General features: G+C 52.6%; 1 protein-coding gene across 4 annotated transcripts in view; it reads left to right on the top strand.

Moving 5' to 3' along the window:
- Positions 1-23693, top strand: part of Ctbp2 (C-terminal binding protein 2) — a 159755-nt gene that overhangs the window by 127068 nt on the left and 8994 nt on the right. For 2 of the 4 annotated variants that reach the window (XM_013503033.1, XM_005401986.2), the window contains 3 exons: positions 18666-18820; positions 19048-19192; positions 22989-23195. In XM_013503033.1, coding sequence (XP_013358487.1) covers positions 18683-18820; positions 19048-19192; positions 22989-23195 — 490 coding nt within the window. In that variant the 5' untranslated portion in view covers positions 18666-18682. Of the gene's footprint in view, positions 1-2229; positions 3943-6440; positions 6517-18665; positions 18821-19047; positions 19193-22988; positions 23196-23693 lie in introns of those variants that run through there. The other 2 variants (XM_005401984.2, XM_005401985.2) reach the window with 2 other exon arrangements.

The raw sequence follows: 23693 nt of genomic DNA, 5'->3' as shown, positions 1-23693 counted from the left end.
TGCTCCCTGGGGGAGGTTACCCGGGCAGTGTTTTGTCTTTGGCTGAGGCTTTGCCATGTCACGCTGGGGGTCCCAGATGTGGAGGGAGGAGCCCTGCCCACGCCCGCGCAGCAGCACATGCTTCCCTGTGCAGTGCGGAGTCCTGCAGCGGCCTTTTAGTTCCAGGCTTTGCAGTGTTTTCCCTGTGGTTTCTGTTTTATGTTGCTTAGTTCTATTCTCTAGTACTGGGAGTTGAACCCAGAAAGCGCTGAGCTACATCCCCAGTCCTTTTTGTTTTTATTTTGAGACACTTGCCTCAAACTTGAGCTCTTCCTGCCTCATCCCTCTGAGTGCTGGATTCGCAGGTGTGGGCCACTGTGTCCAGCTTGCCTGGCTCTTGGTGTATCCTCTCAGTAAACCCATCCCAGAGCTGTGGAAATACTGGCTTGCATTTGGCCAGATCATACCCACCATCTTATTTACCCAGTCCTCTCCCATAATTGCGAATATACCAGGGGGAAAAACTACAGAAATTGGCACCAAAAGAATGAATGCATTCGTGAATGCATACATGAAAATCCAGCATGTTTCAGCATGGCTGCTTTTTGGCGCCCTGGCCCCTCCTTTTTTTTTTTTTTTTAACCTTTTGAATGCATTCTAGGATGTGGGGAGACCAGGGGAGTATTTTGGTCTCCTTGTTACTTACCTCATGGCATTTTCCCAGACAGTTTGTTAGCACTGGGGTCAGAAATAGGGGCCATGGTGTTGGAGCGGTGGCTGTGTGCTTTGGGGTCACCTAGGCTGTGTCTCTGGGCCCCTCAGGCTAATTGCTCACTGGCTCAGCAGTGAACCCGGAAGTTCTGGCTTTTGGAGACCTGCATTCCTGGGGCCGCAGGGATGGCTTCGGCAGAGCTTGTTCCGAAGTGTTAATATGTACCTTTCAGGATACAAGGTAGGCGGAGTGAGATAGCCTGCTGTTACAGTGCATGCACAGGTCCTGGTAATGGAATTATACTCACCTTCCCACCTCACAGTAAATCTTCAGTGTTTCTCACACTGTAACTAAAACTATTTTTCCTTTTGAAATGACTAATATTTTTGTTCGAAGATTCTCATTGAATCTTAAGTTGAGCGTGATGTGGGTGAAGGCTTGATATTCTTATGTTTAATGGCTACAACTATGTAGGTGATCTCATTTAAAAATATTTCAATGTTGCCTGCCGCTGTGGCTGCCTCAGCAGCTCCTCTTGTTTTCGTTGCCTCCCCTGCCAGCGAGCTGGAAACGTGGGGCTTCCCTTTCACACACCTTTCAGGAAGATGACCTGGGGTTGCAGCAGCTTCCTGTCTTGTGTCACCGTGTCAGGGCGTTTCCTTTCTGCTGTTGTCTTAAAATGATAAATGCTAGGTTACCCATGCGCTTGGTTTTATCCCCCTGGTAGTATGAAAGCATCGGTACTTTACCAAGGTCGTAAGGTTAAGGAATCTGTATGGCTTTGAGCCATTTTAACACATTGGATCCAGAACCAGACGTCCAGTTTCGGCAGAGCATCAGGCTGCGGTCCTGGCCCTCGCCTCGGCGCACCTTATTCTGTACAATTGCATAGGAGACTTTCCTACCTGCAGCATTCGGTTTGGTCTTAGCTGTCTGTGATGGATTAACGCTTCATCAGGCAGGATTAAGACTGGACCAACATCGAAGCAGTCTTGTTTTGCTGTCTGCCACTTTTAAGCAACCCAGTGGGGGTGGGCAGAAGGGAAAGGGAGTTAATGCTTGTCCTAAGAGCACCCTGGTGAGGGGAGAGGAGGCAGATCAGCTGGAGCTACAGTGTGGGATAATTCCCAGCTGCAGGTTGGGAGGTCCGGATGGAGCAGGCTGCCGGCTTCATCAGTCTAACGAGATGTCACATGGAACAAAAGCTTTAAGGGTTTTATTTAGCTCTTAATCCGCATGCTGAGAGAGCTTCAGTCCATGTGAGCCCAGCAGCTAGGTAGGGGCACCGGCAGGACAGCCTCCTTTGTGGGATGGAGCTGCACAAGACAGACCTCCGAGCTACTGTTGGGGGAGTGAGGCAAAGTTACCGTGAGTCTGCTGTTTAGCCTGCTAAGGTTTCGGAGGATTAATAATTTAGGCTGCACTTTGAAACAGAAATCCCCAGTTGGTTGTTCCTGGCGTCTCAGAAGGGTTCACATACAGCTAGGCCTGGTTTTGATGTATGTAATTGAAGATTTATGAAGAAAGCCTTCCTCTCCTGCCTCGCCTGCAGTCATTTGTTCTGCCGATGCCGGTTCCCAGCAGGCATATCAACATTGGCCGTTCACAGAGCTGGGATGCTGCTGGCTGGTATGAGGGCCCTTGGGAGCATGCTGAGGTTCTGCCACCCCTGGGAAGGCGAAGCTCTCTAACGTATGGCTCGGCCGAGGGGCCCTGGTGTGAGCTGTCAAACCACCGAGCACAGGACGCCACCCTGCCCCGGGGCCCCGAGCCCTACCTGTACCAGGAGGCCTTTTATAACTCACTGGCCGCGAGGAAGGGCTCTGCTCCCGACGTCACCTTCTACAACAGCAGACAGGCAGTGATGTCTGGTCGTGGCGCCCTCCTGCCACAGGATTACTACAGCGACCCATCCAGAGGCACAAAGGTACCCAAGGAGCCACCCTACTATCGGGACCCAGGAGTTGGCCAGCCAGTGCCCAGCTACGGAGTACTTGGCAGCAGAGTGCCGTGGGAGCAGGTACAAGGCCAACTACCTGCTCTGCAGGACATCAGCCACCTGTACCGGGATCCTGGGGATAAAATGATCCCTCAGGGGCAGCGGACGAAGGGCAGGGCCCCGTCTCCTGGACGTTATGGAAGGGAACTGCCGGATGCCAGGTTCGGGGCAGAGACAGCTGCCTATCCATCCAGTCAGGTGTACAACAACGTTGGCGAGAGACCTGTTGATTCTAACCCCGCCAGACAGATGGCTCCGACGTGCCTGGTTGTGGACCCCGGCTCAGATGCTCCCTCTGAGAGCAGCACGGGAATAGCCCCAGGTTCCCTGAATCGAGGCTATGGGCCTCCCCGGGAAAATGTCCACTCTAAGTTGGCTTATGAGAATTACGAAGGTGACCTGCCTGTGTTCCAGGGACCCGGTGGCAAGAGGAGTGTGCTCCCAGAGTTTCTGGCGCTGCTGCGGGCAGAGGGTGTGGCAGAGGCCACTCTGGCGGCCCTCCTGCAGCAAGGCTTCGACTCTCCCGCTGCCCTGGCCACCCTGGAGGACGCAGACATCAAGTCTGTTGCGCCCAACCTCGGCCAGGCCCGCGTCCTGAGCCGCTTGGTCAGCAGCTGCCGGACCGAGATGCAGCTTCGGAGGCAGAATCGCATGGGCCCCCTGCCCCGTACACGGTCCAGCAGTTTCAGCCATCGGAGTGAGCTGCTGCCCAGTGACTCAGCTTCTCTGGGTGCCACAGCCCTGCAGCCCCAGCCTCCAGGGCCCCTGCAGATGACTTCCCCCCAAGCTGGAGACCTGGCTCGCCGCCCTTCCAGTGCACCCTCCCAGCACCTCCTGGAGACAGCCACCTACTCTGCTCCTGGGGTGGGCCCTCAAGCCCCCCATCTCCCTTCCAACTCGGGGTATAGCTCTCCCACCCCTTGTGCCCTCACAGCGCGGCTGGGTCCTTCTTATACTCAGCAGGCTGGGGTGGCCTTATCGAACCCAGGCCCCACAGGCCCCAGAACAGCCTACTCCACCTCGTACACGGTGCCCATGGAGCTGCTGAAGCGGGAGCGCAGTGTGGTTGCCTCTCCGCTGCCCAGCCCGCATGGCAGCCCCCAGCTCCTGCGGAAGCCTGGAGTCCCTGTGGACCCATCTACCTTGCCACCAGTCAGCCAAAGCCTCCACACACCACACTCATCGTACCAGAAGGTGGCCCGGCGGACGGGGGCGCCCATCATCGTGTCCACCATGCTTGCTCCAGAGCCAAGTAACACACCCTACCCACCTGCCCTAGCTGGGGGCCTGGGGGAGGACGTGACTGGGAAGGTTTGGGGAGGTTTGAGCACGGGATATTAAGTTCCCACGGGCCAGCTTAGGAGCAGACAAACATATGCGCACGCACACACCCTGCCAAACCAGAAGCCACAGTACTGTTCCAGCTCCCTAGCTAGCCAATGGACCCAAGCTGTCTTGGGTTCCGCAGAGTTACATATCAGGCTGATCCGCCTTGGTTTGTGGATCCCCCTTAGAGTGCTGAGCTGTAGCTGTTTCCTGGGGAGACTCAAGTTCTCCAGAACAGAGCTTCAGCACCTGAGGCGTGGTGGTTCCTTAGGTCACTTTGGGTAGCTTTGGGGAAGGCAAGAGGGTTCGATCAAACACCTTCACTAAATTGTGCATGGCTCATTTGCTGTTTGAAATACTTCACTGTGCTGGAGCATACCTCTGCAGGGCCTGTGTGCGGTATCAAAGGCAGGATTAACCACCGTGGAGATAAAAATGTGTGTGTTGCCACACTTGTGGGTTAAACAAAGCAAGATGTTGGAATCCCTTGGAACTCCCTGTTTCAAAAACAGATTTAATCTCAGTTTGGAAAATGCAGTTGGGAATTCTGCTTACTTGTAGGAAGGGATATATTTCCAAGTTGCCGAAGGGAGATAGACGCTAGGTGGTTTTCTGCAAAGCATGAGCCAAAATGTGGTTGATTAAATGTTTCCTTGGACTTTGTGGTTAAACTTCTGGGTCTTGCTCCTCTGAACAATTAGAATTTTTATTATAACTGTATAGAATCTTCACTAAAAATTTAACATGTGTATCAGTTTTCTTCCTTTACCTCCCCATCATAGTTTATAGAAGTGAATCCCTTTTGTATAATTTTTTTTTTCTGAGTAACCAGTGTTATGGGGAGATACAATGGTGACAAATAAGATCTATCTTGGTACAGTACCCCTGAAACAACTGTGATTGTCATCCGCAAATCCCCGAGATAAAGCTTTGCCTTTTGTATGGGAGGGCAGAGCTGCGGGGAAACTGTCATGGCCTCTGTTGCTTCACATAATCGACCTTCAGGCACTTTCTTTCTCCACTGCCTGGATGTTTCTGGTTTCTGTTGCTCGAGATTCTTGTTTTGTTTTGTCTCATGGGTTTTTCTTTTTAAGTGTGATCATATACTTTATTTGACTTTTTAAAATCAATGTGCAAGAGGAGGGCAGTCAAATAATTTTTCTGAGGGGCTGAGCCTTCTCTCACAGTCGAATATTCTTTCTTTGCAACCAACTAATTTGCATGGCGATGACATTTGTTGCTCCAGTAATTTCATCTGATAATGGCTGGGCTTGCAAAGCGGATCTGAAAACATATTCCTTAATTATGCGTTGCTAAGCAACCGGAGGGTTTGGTCATAATCACAGAAAGATTATCTCCTCATTGAAGTCGAGGAAAGGTTTTGCTGAAGGAGGACCTGCAAAATTGCCTTTTTTTTTTTCCCCCCTTTTCTGTTTATTTTGCACTGCCTTCTAACAAAAACATTCACTGTTATTTGGGTATGGGGCAAGGGATATTATATAAGTTGTTTGGAGTGTGATTGTTAACACACTGTTTTTGCAAACCCAAGGATATTGATTTTTATTTTATTTGCGTGGCAGTGAGCCAAGACTAAGGAAGGCTCCAGTCGGAAGTCTGCCAGCAAATAAATTTCCCTGTCAAACGATCTGTCCCATAGCAGCAGTTGTCATCCTCATTCCTTGCCGCACATTCCATGTGGCATTATACTGTACCGTCAGGGCTGGGGCCAGGGGCTTGGCTTCCTGGGTAGATTCTCAGCTGCATGGTAGGTTTTTTTTTTTTACAACCTAGCTAGATTTAGATCTGTTGTAGGCATGGGGGTCTAGATGGTTTGCCTGTAGACATTGCTCCTGGCGCGGTTGCTAAGCCCCAGAGAGGGTAGTGTTTGCATTTGAGGAAAGCATCCAGATCTGAGGCCAAGCCGAGCAGCTTACCTGACCTCTGAGCCAGGAGATGCCAATCTCAAAATCTTAATCCAGCAGTGTTTCTCCTTTGGGGCTCAGCCAGCTCGAATACAGCTTTGTTTCAGTTTTACCGAACTCCACCATTTCCACTCAATTTGGAGGGACCGGAAATGCCAAGAATGCCAGCGCTCTTCCATGCTTTTCGAGAGGTGATATCGGTGTATTTACAGTAGAGCTGCTTGGGGGAGTTTTTGTTTGTGTCTAGTTTTATTTTTTTCCATACTTTGAATATTGTAACATTTGCTTCATCTTGGTTGGTTTTGTGCACATAAGCAATGGGCTTCTATTTGCCAGTCTCTTGCAGCAGTTCAGAGCGTCAGTGAAGCAAGGCCGGCAGATATGCAGGATTATTGGGCTTCAGATGAGACCTGCATGAGCAACAGTACCTGCTGGGTCTGTTCTCACTCCCTCACTGACCTGGCCCACTGTGGCACGCGCCGCAGGGCTTTCTGGCAGTGACCCTCACATGTCAGCTATGGCCAAAGGTTTGCTGCTACCTGATTTCTCCATGTGCCTGCTGCCAAAGGGAGCATCATGTAAGTGCCAGTGCTGCAGCCACAGTCATGCCTTTGTTTTCCCAAAATACAGCAAAGCGCAGGGCTTGCAGCAGGCTCAGCTGAGGGACAGATGCCATGTTCGGTTTTCCACATGAGAAACGGCAGTTCCCACCCAGTCTCTCACTGGGATGTTTCTATTTTCTTCCAGCTATTTTTCTCTACACAGTTGGATTGATGCAGCACCCAGGAGACCCCCATCTCTTTGCCAGGGTCATCGCCAGTGTCTCTTCAGAATGGTGGAGTCCCCCGGCTTTTCATGTGGGGACTAATGTGCAGGGGCTGATATGGTGGCAGCAGACTGGTACTGCCAGAGTTGGTCACTTGCATGTTGTTTGTTGGGGCAGTGAAATCAAGGCACTGGATTCTAGCGCCATGGGTGTGAACTCCTGGTCTAGCAGGAGAAATTCTCCCCAGTAGAAAACTTTAGTCCCATCAGAATGAGAAGAGGTATGCTTCCGTTAGATCTAAAATCCTTCCAGCCCTACCCACCCCACCCACTGTCATTTTCCCCCATGGCCTTTGTTTTCTTTGAGGCACCCTCTGCACGCTGAGATATGCCTTACCCTCTTGGGCAGACCGAGCAGGGACGGAAGGCTCACTGTTCCAGAGGGCCATGACCCTCAGACTAAAGGGATCTTAGAGATGGCTATTTTGTTGTGTAACAAGGGCCATGAGGGTGACAGGCATGGGGCAAGTGTGGTATCTGTGCTTTCATTTCCATGGCTGTCAAAGGAGGGAGGGACTGAACCTGGCTTGCAGAAGCAGTGATCAGAAGAAGAAACCACTCAAGGGGCCAGAGATATAGCTCAGCAGCACAGTGCCTGCCTGGCAACCATGAGGTCCTGAGTTCAAGTCCCAGTACCACCAAAAAAAAAAAAAAAAAATCAAGAGGTTATTAGACCTGCTTAGCTTGGCCAGGTCTGGGCCAGCTTTGAAAATTATGCTTTTATCACTGACATTGTTCCTTGGACATCTGGTCTCAGAGTGAAGCTAGACCCCTTACAGTAGCCTTCTCTGACCCTTGGGTATGGACATATACCCATGGAGAACACAGGTTGAGCCCATCCTAGACTGTAGGGCAGCAGCTAGGCCTAAGTCTTATTAAACCTTAAAAGCCAGCTCTCTAGGAAGCCAGGGTAAAAGGACCACAAATTCAAGCCCATCCTAGGCAAGATCCTGTATAGGGGGGCAGGTGCACAAAGAGCTAGGATCCAGTACCTTTTTTTTTTAAAGGCACTTGTAAGCCTTTTGCAAACATGGGTCTAAGGATCTCTGTAAATTCAACTTGCCTACCATGTGCCACCCTGCTGGTGCAGACCCCTTTGCAGTAGTGTGTGTCGGATTGCAGCAGGAGTCACGTGCCTCCTGTGGGAGGTCTTCAGAGGTGAGGAGACCTTTTTGCTGCCTTACATGGTACAGGGCACAGTGGGTGGGTAAGGGGTTCAGGTCTTGCTGTGCTTTTTTGCTGGTTTTTTCAAGGAATTGACCTGTGTTTTCACAGGAGTAACCAAGATTGCTGCCAGGGAACCGGCCACCTCTGCCACCAGATGTTCTTAGGGTACAGGAAGGGAAAGCCAGTAGACGCCGTAGCACATGGCCTTCTGGCGCCTTTCAGAGGGACTGTCATGTCCATTGTCTATACAGGGGCTCTCTGAGTCCCCTGTGCTGCATCAGCCTCGGGGCTTGAGGGTCTTCCGTGGGTCATTGGCCCAGGAGGTCCGAACTTCATTGGCTTTCGGTGTGAGGTACAGTTTGGAAATGTTTTCTCCCTTTCCATGGTTGTCTTTTCACTTTCCTGATAATGTCTTTGAAGCATAAAAATGTTCATAAAGGTCCTACTTATTTATTTTGATTTGTTACTCTTTTATGTCACATCTAAGAAACTACTGCTTAATCCAAGGTTCTAAAGAATGACCTCCATGTCTTCCTCTAAGAGTTCTGTAGCTGAGCTGTACGTTGACATTTGTGATCTGAAGTGTATTGAGCTCTGCGGATGGCCCGTGACCTAGTCCCATCCCATTGCACCAGGCGGTCGAACCCCAACACCGTTGCTTTGCTTTTTGGGAGCTCAGTGCTAGGTGAGGAGAGCCAGGCTGGCCCCCAGCTTCAGCCTCACACTGGAATTTTACCTTTGGCAACGAACTTTCTGTGGAAGAGAGATGGACTTTTTTTCTAAGTGAGAAAGCCAACATGTATTAACAGGGAAGCTTTTGGGATGTTTGGAGCCAATTTCTTCTCCCCAAGCGCATATGAGGCAGAATTGTAAAGCTTTTTCAGATTTCTTGCTGATGTATGAGAGATTATTTTGTAGGTTTGTAAAAGAGAAATAATACTTGTAATCCACCCCTTCTTAGCCTGCATCGGCCATATAAAGCCTAAGGAATTTAAACATTGCACTGTACCGCCATCCCCGGCTGCCTCCCACACAGGGCTTCGAGGTTGTTTTCTACATACAGGAAAAACCTGTGCTGTGTTCTCTTTGGTGCCCTACGGTGCCCCACAGTCTTGATCAGCCAGAGTGAAATAGAGTGGCTAACAGAGACATCTTCATCAGAATTCAAGAGAATAGGACAGAAACCACCAACCTGTTCCTACGGAGGTGGTGGGCAGCTCTGAGGACCTGCCTTCCTTGGAGCAGAGAATATGACACCAGGAAGAGATGGCCTATGTAATTGAGCTGAGAGAGCTGTGCAGGGAAGAATCCTGTGCTGAGTTCATGGAGAAAAATCTCTGGGTCTGGCTATGACAGGGAGGGGGCTTTGCAATTCTGGACTGACAGGCGCACAGCAAGGCTGCTGGGAAGCACCTGGCCTCAGATTGCCCCTTTCCCATGGGGCAATCTTGAGAGATTCTAGGGCCTAATAGTAATAGCATACACTCTGTCATTTCCCCTTTTAAACATCTGTAGCTCAGAGAGATTAGCCCCCTGCTCTAGGTCACACAGCAGGGTTAAGACTTCAAGCCAGGGTGTCTTACTCTAAGCCTATGTCTGGTGGCTGTGTCATACTGAACCGTGCTTTGGGACAGCCCTGGAAAGTCAATAATGGTGCAAGATTGGGCAACGCCCCAGCTTCTCAGCCAGCCTGGGCTGGAAGCTGAAATCCGTGACAGCAAGAGTCTTGAGGTGCCGTGAGACTCAATTCCCTCTCTGTGACATTGTCCCCACACAGTGGGTTCTGGGCATGGCTCAGCTGGGGGCACCAGTGCTCTGCGGACACCTACTGGATGTGTGGCTGTCCCCAGGGCCATACTTGGACCTGACTAGCACACTGCTGTCTCAAAGAGATGAGAGATTTACTGCTTCCAGTGATGAGCAGGCAACATTCTCCTTATGAGTGGATGCAATGTAAGATATCCTTTGGGCCTCAGAGGATGTGAACATAATGATCAGGAATGGCTGTAATACACAGAAGGACAAAACATAACAGATAGAGAAATAAATTCAGGAACAGCTGACCCTAGATGTCAGGGCCAGAACATAGAGCATTCCCAGCAGACCTGTGCACAAGGCCTGGAGGAAATTTTGTGAGCTACCTAGTACCAAAAGTAAGGGGCAAAGCAGAACACTTAAAATGCTCATGTTTTTCGTACAGTAGGACCAACAGACCTGTTGCTAAGAAGGAGCCTTTTCAGAGATCGGAGCTGACTGCCACTGTCGGCCCTGGGTTTGCAGTTTGCTTTCTGGATCCTGTCCTGCATCTTCCCAACTAGGGCTCAGCTGACTTAGAACATGTTGCTTTCTAATTCCTGATGAGGGCCTCATTCTAATGGAAGCTGCTGGACTCTTCTGTGCAGTTTGTAGCTGGGTAGGACAAAGCCTGCTGCCGTGGCCTGGTGCCTGCTTGCAGGCTGGCTCTTCTCGGGGAGTGCTGCCTGGAGAACTGAATGTTGTGGCCGGCTGCCAGTCCCTGGGCATTGGTACTGCTTAATCCCATCCCCTCAACCCAGTGGGTTTCCCCGCTGGGGACTTTTCTGTTGGGTGCTTTTGTGTATGAAGGAATCAGTTGACTCAGTGATGGATTCTAGTGTTTTCCTATAAACTGGACTTTGAGCCTGGAACACTTTAGAAGTCCGCAGGTTTTAAGGAAAATAACAGAGGAAAGGAGTAGGAAGGAGATGTCTGACCAGCTGCTGTGCCCTGGAAAGTTGGATTCCCGGGGCCCAGGGCACTGCTTTTGGCCACTGGCCAAATAGCCTGCTAGATAGTGAGCCTGTGAAAGGTTCCTAAAGAATCACCTCTTTTTGATTTGAGGACCACGTGAAAACTTGAGTGAGCTGAAAGCATGGGGCTTGCTCACTCTCCCAGCCTGGACCTGGTGGCTGCTGGAGCTGAAGAAGGATGGCACTGTTACAGTTTTTATGGGTGCTTGGTCCTGGTGATTAGTGAGAAAAACGAGTTTTTCAGGGCCCTTTTGAGAGGCATGTGCATACTTTGAGGACACATACATCAGTCCATCTGATTCCAAGGGACACGCCAACGCCTGAGACAGCATCCCGGGGGTTGTGTGGCACACAGGCATGCACAGGCAGCCATGCTTTCCAAACAGAGGCACCTGTGTTCTCATCAGGGCCTTGGCAGCAAGGAACTGCTGTGCCAGGTGTTTTCACACTGCCCATCCTGCCCTCTGCCTAGAGCACCCGGGACGGTAGCTGCTGCTTCCTGTCCTTTGGAAGGAATGGCCGTGAGGGTACTAGGCAGCAGGCATGTCTTCACCTTTCCCCTCTGTCCCCGTAGCCTGGGATGCCTCTGACCACCTGCAGCCCCTCAGATTCCTGCAGCGTACCACCAGCCCATGAGCACACTGCTGCCAAGTGTGTATGGAGCGCCAGCCTCTGTAAGGTCCCCCAAATCCTTCTTTTCTTTTCTTGGTCTTTTACTTTGTCTTCTCACTTTGTTTTACTGAGGCCTTCCTGCAGTGTTGCTGTTGGCACATTTTTAGCTTGTAAGACCTACTCCCACCATGCCTGGCAGTGCCCAGGGGAGGCCCAGTCCTGAACTTTTCAGTGAAAACTCCTGGGTCCAGGAGCAGTGCCGGGGCTTGCCTAGACCTCGCTGACCTCCAGCTGGAGGCAACCACCAGTACCTGTGAGCTGTGCAGCTTCCTGAACCCCTATCAGAGTAAGAGCAGGAGTAGGAGGAGAGCCAGGATCCGCCAGCATGGCATGGCTGTGTCCTGTGCTCCGGAATCTGCCTCTGCCAGGCTGGGGAGGGTGTTTCTGAGTGACCAGTCTTTGCCCAGGGACCACAGACCAAGGGCTGTGGCTTGAAAAACAGACCTGGTGTGTCCTACTTACGGCACCTGGGGTTGCTGCTGGGGTGTTTTCTGTCATTGTCACGGCATCCCTCCAGGCAGTCACTGTCCTGTTTTGTAGTGTGTTTCAGGGAGAAACTAATGCTTCAGCCTCACAGGGGCAGGTGGTTTCTCTTTCACTTAAAGAAAGGTTTTCCACCTTGCTAACCCTTAGCAGCTCTTTTAATCAGCATGTGGTAAATGAATCTCGTGACAGTAAAGGAAGAAAGGTGACCACAGGGATGTTCTTGGATTCTGTAAAGCTAATTCAGGCCCAGATCACCCAGAGTTCCTGCTGAGGCGTGTGGAACGCGTCTCTTCCCTCAAGGAAACGGACATATGGTAACTGTTGTTCCTTGCACACCGTGGAGTATTTTCCAGGAAAAGTGCCTGTTGGGGAGCTCTGCTGACAAGCATTCATTTTTCTTGGTTTCGTCCTCCTGAGCGAAGCCTCGTGGATGACGCTGTCTCCCCTTACTGTGAAAGGGACCCCCACTGAGGCTGCTGGAGGTTTGGAGGGTGGGTGGAAGCCTCACGCCAAGGAGCTCTCACCGGCCTGGGGGGCCGTGGCTCTGAGCTGACAGAAGCATGGCACCTGGGCTCACTTTGTCCCTGGGACTTGGGGGGTAGGGCTCCTTCCAGCCACACCTTGGCAGAGTCCTGAGGTTCTTTGCTGTCTTCCCAACCCTCCTTGGCCAGAGGCCACCTCGAGGTCGTTACCTCTAAGAATGGTCTAGCATGTGTTTGTTGAATCCTGAATGCATGTTGGGGCCAAGTTGACATGTCCTCGACCCAGTTTTTGATCAGCCAGGTCCATGGGTGTGTGGTGGACCCCAGGCAACTGCAAGGAGTGACTGTGTCCAGCTTATGGAGCATTGCCAGCACAGAGTGTCCGTCATCCATGGACTGGTGTTGCTTATTGACCATCACGTGTTTCTCCTTTGACTAGATTTGTCCTGCGGAGAAGCTTAACAGTACTAGTGCCTCTGTCCATCCTGAGAGTGTTGAGCTGCACCAGTCCAATGTGACAGGGCCGTTCAGGAGGGGAAGACAGGTTGGGCTTCCGTCTGCACTGCAGTAAACGCTGGGGCTGAGTACGTCGCCTCTGAAGCCATTTAGGCTTCGATTTCAGTCCTAATTTTACCAATCACTAGCACTGTGACCTTGGGTAGATTCAACTTAACCTCACAGTCTCTATTTTCTTTGTGGAAAAGCACTCAGTTTGAATGAAAAAGTACAAGAGAAGTGCCCTGGATAGTCGCTCTGAGTAGGCAAGAACTAATAGGACTGGCTTTATTTCACACTCGAGGCAGCCCATGTCCAGTAATAGGCTGGCTATTTACCTTCCCTGAATTACTTGGAACTTGATTTCCATAGGTGCTTTGGTTTTTTGCTTCATAGGTGATGCTATTGATTCAACAAAACACTAGAAACCAAGCATAGGAAATGACTAGTGGCAATAACACTGCGCACGGGGCTTAACATTTTACGTTAGACCGATCCTAGCTATTTTGCCACCCTCCCTGTGCATCACTGGGAGTGTGCGCCGTACCCCCTTACTGTGGCACAGTGTGTGCCCGGCCCAGGTGGTGTGTGCTTGGGAGAAATGCCAGGAGGCTACAGACAGCTGCTGTGAAGCTGTTGAGGCTGACCAGAGGGTGGGTGCGTTGATTGTCTTCCCAAAGAGCTCTAGATCAGCTCGCTTTTAAGAGCTCAGCCCTTGAATTTAGGATCTCATGGTTCATGGGCTATGGACCCCTTACATGGGCTCCTTACGTGAATAGCTACCAGCTCTGGGGAGGGCAACGCCAGGATGCCCACTGGTGACCTCACAGCAGCCAGAGAAGGCCAAGTGAGCACCACGGAGCACTGATTTATAGAACGGGCCAGCCCTGGCATTGTGCTCCACAGCATGGTAGAATCTTTGTTCAAAAAGTGAATTCACTGAGATCCTTTTTGTGTTCGAGCTCATGCTTTTGTAGGCTTTGTTTTGGCCAAAGTCCCAAAGCTCATCTCTTCAGCAGAGGCTTGGAATTCCAGCCACATGGAGGAAGTGTGTGGGAGGAACGGGCACTGGGAGTTGGAATTGAGGCCATGGTGGCAACAGGAGGCCAAGCCATCCTGCAGGAGCCCATCAGAGCTATTCATAGGAAAGGAGACTCAACATGTGCATTCCTGCCAGAAGCAGTGGCTGGTCCTCAGCCCTGTGCACAAAGTCTTGACCACCTAGTCCTCCAGACACGTGGGCTTCACTAGGTCCTATTAGTACAGGGAGCTGCGAAGTTGCTCAGGGAAAGGGTTTAGGTTCAGGGACAGAGGTGTCCTGGGGCCTTGTTCACCAGTGTGCCAGGCACAGCGGGGTCACTCTCTTACGAAGGAGGGAGGTACAAACCAAAAGGACTGCTGTGGAAGCGAGCCCTATTCTATTCCTGTCCTTGTCCCTGGGTCTCCACCCTCCTCAGCAGAGTGGAGGGACGGCCTAGAGTGTTTAAGGAGGTCATGGCCCTCCCCTGGGGTGCCCCACATCACGCTGGGTACACATCATTTCTGTGATGTCTGAACATTGACCTTCGTGCTCCTTTATCCACTGTAAGGGGACTTGGCTCACTCTAGCATGGCACACAGATTTCAGCTAGCTTTGCAGGGTGGCTCTTTAGCGTTGAGTCATTGAGTCCACAAGGACTATGAGGCCAAGGATCCTAGTTTAAAAAAGAACTCTGGGATTAATTAGTGATGTCTGCTATGAATGCAAAAATAGAAAAGTGGTCCTAGTACTTGCTTTGTATAAGAGGAGGGTTCCACAGGCAGGAGAAACCCTTCAAGGTATCAAATGGACTTGAAAGGAGAGGGAAGTGGATATTCAGGCTTTCTGCTCCTGGGGAGCACAGAAACTCTGTTACTGAGTCTCCAAAAAGCAAACCACACCAAGCCTTACATCCCAGACTGCCACAGAGGCTTGGCGAGGTGTGGATATGGTTCTGGGCAAACTTCCTGGAAATACCAGAGAGAACACATTTGGCAAATAAAAAGGCAGGCGACAATAGGGAAACAAACCAGACTTCCAATGGCTGTGGCATTTCTTGTCTTCAGATACTACTACACTTAGCCATTCAGTCGTATTCCAAATCACTGCCTTGAAGCTGCCCCTGTGTCCCTGTGAGAGACAGACCTATTGTTTGCCATAGCCCACCCTCCCTCCACGCGGCTGCTGTGGGCTCTGGTGCTGCCTGTACTCACTTTCCAGAACCTTCACTGTTTACATCTCCAGTACGGTGGTTCAGAGCATTATCTACACTGTGGTTAAACATCAGTCAAAGAAGGGTGGTGCCTGTCACCTTGACAGGAAGAGCCGCGCATGGATCTCCAGCTTGCACAGTGTTGTACAGCAGTGCATGCTGGGCCAGTTTAATGCCAAGTCTTAGGTATGGCCCCTTGTTGGTGCCTGACCCAGCCTGGCCCCAGTCTCGACGTTCAGGTCTGCCTCCAAAATACACCTTCATCAGACTCAGCTGTGGTCTGGGTCTGGCCTTCTAGAAATTGAGATGCGATTCCTGACCAAGGAAGGTCGAATCATTGGATTGTAGGAAGTGGCCGTTTTGTTAGGGAGTAGTCACATTTAAGGGCAGCTTTTCTTAGCATGGTGGCAAGACTTCATCAGGCCTCCTCAGGGTCTGGGTGGTATTATTGGGGCTACCGTAGAGATGGCAGGGTCCAGACTCAGTGTGACGGATCTCGGGTTCCTGGGGCTGGAGCCACACCTCCCAGGACACCTCAGAGGACTCAGCTGGTAAAGCATTTACTCGATGAGTTCCCCTTCTTGATGGGTACAGCGCTCTGTGAACACTGCATATTGTTTCAAGATGTCTGGAACGACAGGAGGGTTCTTTTTCTGGAGCCAACAGTTAGGACGGCTGGGTGCCATCCCCTAAAGAATTCCTCCAACTTCCTCCAGCCCATGGAGGTTCCCCCAGTGCCACCTGCAAGGCCCCTCTGGTCTAACCCAAACCCTAACCCTCAGTCACTTCCTTGGGATCTGTGAGTGAGTCCTTTGGACTTGGCCTTACCTGGATGACTGGTCACTGTGACCCAAATGCCAGCTACTTGGCCTGATGTGGTCTCTTTTCCTCTGACTTTCTCTGATTTTACATTATTTATAAGCAGCTTCAGCTCGAAGCAATACCAAGGCCCAGGAACAGGCAGCAGGCTGGCCTGGAGCTGTAGCACTGTGCATCCCTAACACAGCGGCACGGCCCCCATTGTGTGGGGGCAAGCCTGGAACCAGCCAGTAATTGATACCAGGGGAGCTGGCTGCACTTTCTGCCCCGCAAAGCTAATCCTGGGCAAGCTCTCGGCAGTCAGTCCAGTTGAAGCTGGATGGCCCCAAAACGGACAAGGTGAGGCAATCAGCGGAAAGGATGAACAGCTTTGCACAGAGGGGCACTGGGCGCTCTGCCCCTTGATGCAGATGTTTCTCCAGTGTGGTGCTCTGTGAAGTGACCTCACCGAGGCACAATGCAGTGTGCAGCCACCCCAGTGCCATGTGGGAACAGGAATGTCGCCAAGTCCCTGTCAGTCCTTGTGCATGGAAAAGCCTTTAGCAGTGTCTTACTAATTGGAAGCCATCGCTTTTTGTCCTGAACGTTAGTTTTTAGGGAATACTCATTACATGTTGTGCCCTGGGCTTTTTTCCCCGAACTCCCCTGTCTGTGGAGAACACATCCTGAGTATACATCCCACTTCCCAGGGGCCCTTACATGGCCATCTTCCATCTTAATATATACGAGCCTTGCTCTGTAATGTGTGCATCGCGGTTGGGTGGTAAAAACGGTGTCATGGGTCACAGGTGGTGACAGGTGTGTGCAGGAAGATGGGCGCTCTCCTCTGCAACTCCATCAGGACTTAATAAGATGAGCTAAGATCCTCTATCCCAGCCCCTGGCAAAACTGTGGGGACAGCAGGTAGGAAAGACTGAATTTAACTCTGGGTTTAGCAGTCTGCAGTGCAGGTTCCTTCCAGGACTGTGTGCCATGCTCTTCCTCTCCCTCTGCTGGGAGTTTCCTGGAACCTGCCTCAGCACCTGTGTGCCAGGCCCCAGGCACAGGACGTGGAAGAATCTCGCCCACTTCCACCCATCCCACCGTCTCCACGCAGCATCCTTCTCCAGGCCGAAGGTCTCTGCAGTGGGGAACCCAAGCCTCTGGCCTTGGCCAGGGAATCTGAGGTTCTCATGGACCAGCATCAGCTGAGGGGACAACAAAGGGTGGGGTTCACCAAAGAGCAAAGCGACCGGTGTCAGGGAGGAAGCTGATCACTAGGCAACCTGGAGATTGTTACCCTGGTAACAGATTCATGCACTGATGCTTTGGATGGGCACCTTGTGACAGTGCCTCTCAGCCCCTCCATATGCATCAGGTGGCTTCAGAGAGCTGCCTTGTGCCTGGCGTTGTTCTGCTATGTGGTTACTTCTTAATTGACCACTGAGTTTCTTATAGTAATGCACTGCTTGATAAAATACTCTGCCTACACCCCTGGAAGTCAAATCAGGGATTCTCCCCACCCTGTGGGCCCACTTGGTTTGAAACTGCCAATCCCTCAGCCCAGACCCCTTTTAATGGTTAGCCTCTTCACGACTTTCTTGGAAAAGTCCTTGGTAGGCAGAGGGCAGAAAAACCCATCTTGTGCAGACTTTGGAACCAGCTTGGGCGCTTGCATGTCCAGCGTGTGTGTCAGGATGACGCCTGGTCAAGGCCGAGGGCCAAGGGGGGACCACAGAGTCCAGGACATCCTGCATGGTGTGAATTTGAAGGGAATGGTTTGTAAGGATAATGGGCTGCTTCACCCTTGCAGTGGCTGTGAGCACCTGTGGGGTTTGCTGCACAGAGCAGCTGAGGGTGCCTGGGCTGAGCTGTAGCCCCAGGACCTTGAATGGACGCCCATTCTGCCCATGCATCTAGGGCCAGGGCCCCACGAGCAGAGGACAGGCGAAGGCCTTACCGCCATTCTGTTAAAGCTCTAGAAGCCACTGCACCCGCCTGCACAGAATCGGTACCAGGGCACCCTAGAGAGAACGAGCTCAGGACATGCCCTCACACTCTCCTGACACCCCTGCCAACTCCAGGGAGCTGAGCAGCATGGCCAACCTGAGGTCCTGTGAGCAATTTGCCCTCACACCTCCTCAGACCTCCCCTCTTCCCCTAGTGCAGGTGGCAAGCCCACACTCTGCCCGTCTCTACCAGCACTTCTCTAGTTTCCTCAGAGCGTGACACCTCCGTGTGTCCCCTCCCACTTCGTGCGTCCTGTCACGTTTATGCTGCAGCGCAGCTGGTGGTGGTGCCAGTTGGAGGCACAGACAGAGCTCCCTCCGTGTTCCTTGTGAGTGGTCTGTGCGCCATATACTGTCCCTGTCTGCTGCTCCTACAAACGGACCTCCGTTCCTCAGGCCCGCGTGGCAGTGCAGTCAGCTCCACAGAGCTTCGCACAGCTTCCTAAGGCCAGGTCCCCTCCTGCCACGCAGACCCAGCAGACAGAATTGTGCCCTGGATTCCCTCAGTGTCCGGGTCAGCTGAGCTTGCTAGAGAGCTCTGGATTTAGCCTGCAGTCCAGGAACCTCCCTTAGCATCACCCTGAAGTGGGGAGCTGCGTGGCACCCATCTCTGCCTGCTCAGTTGGGTCCTGCAAAGCAGGGCCAGGAATGGGTAGGGGGGAACTAGGGGCTTGTCACAAGTGTGGCCCTGCTGGGCCTGACCACTGACAGCTGGCCGCCGTGTGGCTCTTGGGTGGTCACTATGTCAGCACTCACATTCACTTAGCCCACCGCACCTTCCCTCTTCCCCACAGGTATCCGCCCCCAGATCATGAACGGCCCCCTGCACCCCCGCCCCCTGGTGGCGCTGCTAGACGGCAGAGACTGCACCGTGGAGATGCCCATCCTGAAGGACCTGGCCACAGTGGCCTTCTGTGATGCACAGTCCACACAGGAGATCCACGAGAAGGTGGGTGCACCCAGGCCAGTGGCAGCACAAGCACACACTAGTACCACTGTTGTCGCCTCAGGAGTGCCCAGCACCCCTCCCCCTTGTGTCACCCCACATCTCCAGCAGCTGACGTCCGTAACAAGATCATCTGCTTTGGGCTCAGGGCTGTGGACAGGGGCCCTTACCCCACACCTCTGCAGTCCCAGGGTGGGGCTTCTCACCTGTGCTCTGCCTTCCCGGGGCAGGTATTAAATGAGGCCGTGGGTGCTATGATGTACCACACCATCACCCTCACCAGGGAAGACTTGGAGAAGTTCAAGGCCCTGAGAGTGATTGTGCGGATCGGCAGTGGCTACGACAACGTGGACATCAAGGCTGCTGGCGAGCTGGGTGAGTGTGTGGCCCTCGCTGCAGGGGCTGGGAGAAGGGCCAGAACAGCTGCTCCAGCTGTGGGAAGGTGGCCCGTTTCTGAGGGAGTCTCTGAAGGGCCTTGTTGCCTCATTGTCTTGTAATCCAGGGAGCACGGTCTTTGTCCCCAGAGCTTACAGCAGGCCCTAAAGGGCCTGGGGAAAAAGGCAGTAGGCTCCTTCTCAGGAATCGAGGGTGTCGGTGTCCACACATCACGCTAAACTGCCTCGGTTTGGGTGGGGAAGACTCATGTTTGGGCTCCCTCAGCCGTGGATGGGGGAGCCTTCTTCCAAGGGCTGCTGTCAGGCTGGGGATATAGCTCAGCGGCATAAGTGCTTGTCTGGCAAGCGCAGGGTCCCAAGTTCAATTCCCAGTACCAAAAAAAAAAAACCCAAAACAAAAAAACCAAGGGCTGCTGTCCATGAAAGAATCTGGAGCTTGTCCTCTGGAAGCGCGGCGCTAGCAATCATGACCTAGGTCAGCACCAACACAGACAGACCACGGCCCAGCACCCTGTCCTGCCTGAACCAGCAAGGCGTTCAAAGGAAAACCAGAGGCAGCAGATGGAGACCTGACGCCAAGGCTTCTTCCTGCTTCTTCTACCTGCAAGGCACAGGGGCCTCGCGCTCCCACATCCCACCGCTTGGCGTGCACTGTTTGCAGGTGGTGCAGACACTCAGCAGTGTCCCTTTAGAAAGGTCACAGTACTTGCTCTCCTTTGTGAGCATGGGCGAGCCCCAGATTCATGAGACTGCTTTCCTACTGGGCCCACCTGCACGCTGGCCTTGGTACAACCTCTCCTGTAGCCAGGGGCCTGCAGTCTATTTCCCCCTCACCCAAAAGGCCCTGATTTTTCAGGGATGGCCGGCCAGGTGGGTGCGATGCCGCCTCACACAGGCAGCCCAGCACTGTGCCTGAGCTGGAATGCTGCACATATGTGCCAGTTGTGCTCGTCACCCAGGAATACCACCTGCCGCATTTGCAGTGGAAGTGTCCCTAGTGGCCTGCAGCTTATTCCTGCAATCCAAGCCTGGCTCTGTGTGCAGGTATGGGGCATCTCTTTCATGCCATTGGCGTTCAGAGCAACAGCCAGATACTTGAACCCCAAGATGAGTGCTGGTGGTAGGAACAAGGCAGCAGGAGACACGTACACCCTGCTGGGGCCCTGCTCGTGTCCGTGGTGCTGGGAGTCTGGAAGTGTTGGGTGGGGCTGCTCCTTCCCCCACGTCCCGCATGGCAGGCAGCTCAGGAAAGGACAGAGGGTCACAGAAGATTCCAGGCTTCCTCCAGGAAGCTGTGTGCCCTTTCGCCTCCACCCAGTACCCTTGGTCTGACCAGCAGCCTTTGCCTCCAGCCACAGCCTCCTTGTGGGCGCCTCTTCGTTGCAGCAAAGAAACTGAGGTGGATTTGAGGCTCTAGAAATAAGTTTAACATAAACTAAAATTTTCCTTTTTTTTTTTCCTGGCACAAGCAATGACATTTCTGTTTAAAAACAAACATATTCTTTATGCTCTTCATGGAGCTAAAGATCCCGAGGTGAATAGTGTAGAACAGGGTTCTAAAGTCCGCTGCCCTCACACACCTCTTGCTTGTCCAGCTCGCCTGCCCCCAGCACAGCCTGGCCAAGAGCCAGCCTCATGCTTGCGTGAGGAGTGAGCACACCAGCCTCGTTCCTGCAACCGGACCTTCCGCGGAGGAACGGGAGGGTCTCCAGGTGAGACCTTCCTTCCGTCCAGTTGCAGAAAAGCTAAGAGCAGACAGGCTGGGTCCAGAAAAGAACCTCAATATCCAGTACATCCCACACCCCGAAGAATTCCATAGTGGAGTGGGGGTACCCAGAGCCCTGAGACTGCAGCCAGGGCTGGGGGGACGTGAGCAGTGGCATTTGCACAATGGACCCCAGCCCGTCTGTTAGGGGGGCTTGAGAGACATCTGCTGGGCCTTTGAGAAGGGCCGTTCTCAATTGTGAGATCTGGAGAAGGAAAGTGAGCCTCAGTCCAAACATCTTTTGTCTCCCAACTTATTTCCCAAGTCCAGGGGTGAGCAGATCCCTTGTGGTGAGGCTGGAGAACTGGAAGTGGTTGCAGGCTCACCCACCTCCCAAAAGGAGTTTCATGACATTCTGGGAAAGCAGTGTGCTCTGTGTCATAGCCGACAGCACGTACTGGCCCTGTGTGAAGCTTTAGGCCCAGGAAAGTGAAAGTCAACCCTAAAGGCACGAAAAGGCTCAGAAACCCCCTTTTGGCCCCATTGCAACAGGAATAAGTACCTGGAACAGGTAAAAATACTCCATAGGTTCCTCTCCAGGAAGCAGAGGAAGGAGCCAGGCATGGTAGTACATGCCTGTAACCCCAGCACTCGGGAGGCTGAGGCAGGAGGATCGCTGCAAGTTCAAGGCCAGCCTGGGCTACAAAGTGAGTTCAAGACCAGCCTGAACTGCGTCGTGAGACCCTGTCTCAAAAATCCCAAAAATAAATAAATAAGAAGTAGAAGTAGGCAGCAGCCTCAAGGCCTCGTATGCCCTTTGATGTACCTGCCATTCCATCAAGCTCATTTCTCTGTTTTTCAGCACTAAGCAGGGCAAGAAAAGCAGCTCTGCTATTGGGGCCTGTCTTGTGGAGACAGACTTACCCAGTCCTTGCGGTCGGGAGGGTGACGCTCTTCCTTTGTGGATCTTAGAACCACACTTCCTATAGCTTTTGAAGGTTTCCTGAGGAGTAGCGACCTTTCCGGAACTGTGACATGGTTGCAAGCCTATGCTGTTTCTTGTCAAAGATCTCACCATGATGGGCGGGCAGGACAGTTCCTCCTTCTCCCTGTCACCATTGGCACCAGCGCCCCTCCGCACTTGGTCCCGGTAGTATGGAGGCTCCCAGGCCTGGGCTTTGCCTGAGTAGGCCCTGGAGCAGAGGAGCTATTTTACCAGGTTCTGTTGTGAAGACCAAGCAGGCGGCCTGTCTATCTCCCATCCTCACTGTGTCTTTTTCATATGTGGAGCTGTCTCTTCGCTTAGGGGCAGCCAGCCCTGGAGCCAGCAGCTGGCTGAGCTGAGGCAGTGACATACCATGGCTGGCTCACGGCAGAATCCACTCTTGGCCGTTCACTGCCACTCCTTTCACTGAGCTTTACCTAGCAGAGAAGTGAAAATTGCCCCAGCCGCCAGAGGTTTCTTAAACCTCTAGCATCTACCTCAGTCTGCTCAGAGTCTAATAGTAACATGGCTTAGTAATAGTAACATGACCCAGTCCAGAGTCCTGGGATGAGTCTTGTCAAATGAGCTGGGCCCATGCTCTGTAAGAACACACACACACGCACACCAGCTTGTGGGAGACATGGTCAGCCTCCATTCCAGCCATAAAAGAGGTCTCTTGACCCAAAAGAACCCTCAACAACCAGGTGAGTGGATTGAGCTTCTTACATTGGTCCACTTTGAGAAGTCTGATCTTCTGGCACCTGCACCCCGGAAGTCCTGCCATGAGGGTCTGCTGCCTGCTGGCTTCTTGGGGACTCAGTGCAGGCCTGGGAGGAAGCTGCCCGGCCCAAGCTCAAGTACTGGGAGTTGAGCTGGATGTCAGCCAAGTACTGGAGTTAAGTACCCCTGGGCCTACTGACCATTGGCCAAACCCTTTATCTTGTAGGCAGTAGAGTGGGTCTCTTTGGCCACAAAACCAGATGGTAGCTGAACTCTGCCTATACCCACCATCCCTACAGCCACTGTGGGCTGGGTGTCCTGGGACTGAGGGTTTCTTATCTCAGGCTTGTGCCCCTGTCTTTTCAGGGATCGCGGTGTGCAACATCCCATCTGCGGCTGTGGAAGAGACGGCTGATTCCACCATCTGCCACATCCTCAATCTGTACCGGCGGAACACGTGGCTGTACCAGGCACTGCGGGAAGGGACACGCGTACAGAGTGTGGAACAGATCCGAGAGGTGGCCTCGGGAGCAGCCCGAATCCGTGGAGAGACACTGGGCCTCATCGGCTTTGGTATGTGCCCTTGGCCCAGCCCCAGCCCACAGTCCTGGACTTTCCTGGAGGAGCCAGGGATAGCCTGTGTGTGGGTATTTGCCCCGGGCAGAGCAGGGCCAGTGCCCCCGATTCAACGGCATAACAGGTTAGAAGCAAACCTGGAACTCACCCTGAGGTGAGTCTGAACTGGTTCTAGAAAGGGTCTGTCAGGGGTATGCATGGGAGACCTGGCCAGTCAGCATTGTTTGCGGTTGGGATGAGCGACTCCTGCCAATGGCAAGGCTGAGGTCTAACCAGAAGGCTCTTGGGTACCAGTCGGATGTGACAACAGGGTGTAGTGAAGATTCAAGCCAGGGGGTGGCACAGTCAGGACATGAGCTTGGAAAGCTCTCCTGAGAGTGCTGCAGGAAATGATCTTCCTGTACCTGGCTGTTGTCATGGAGACTTGGGCCAGAGGCCCTTGGGAGGAACTCAGCTGCAGCTGTAGGAGGGAAACCAGGGAATGGTTCAGGGTGA

This window comes from Chinchilla lanigera, unplaced genomic scaffold (assembly GCF_000276665.1).
Source record: "Chinchilla lanigera isolate Chin_1 unplaced genomic scaffold, ChiLan1.0 scaffold00076, whole genome shotgun sequence".
NCBI classification, from domain to species: Eukaryota; Metazoa; Chordata; class Mammalia; order Rodentia; family Chinchillidae; genus Chinchilla; species Chinchilla lanigera.
Note: the sequence above shows the minus strand (reverse complement) of the source record. Positions and strands in the feature narration are given on the sequence as shown.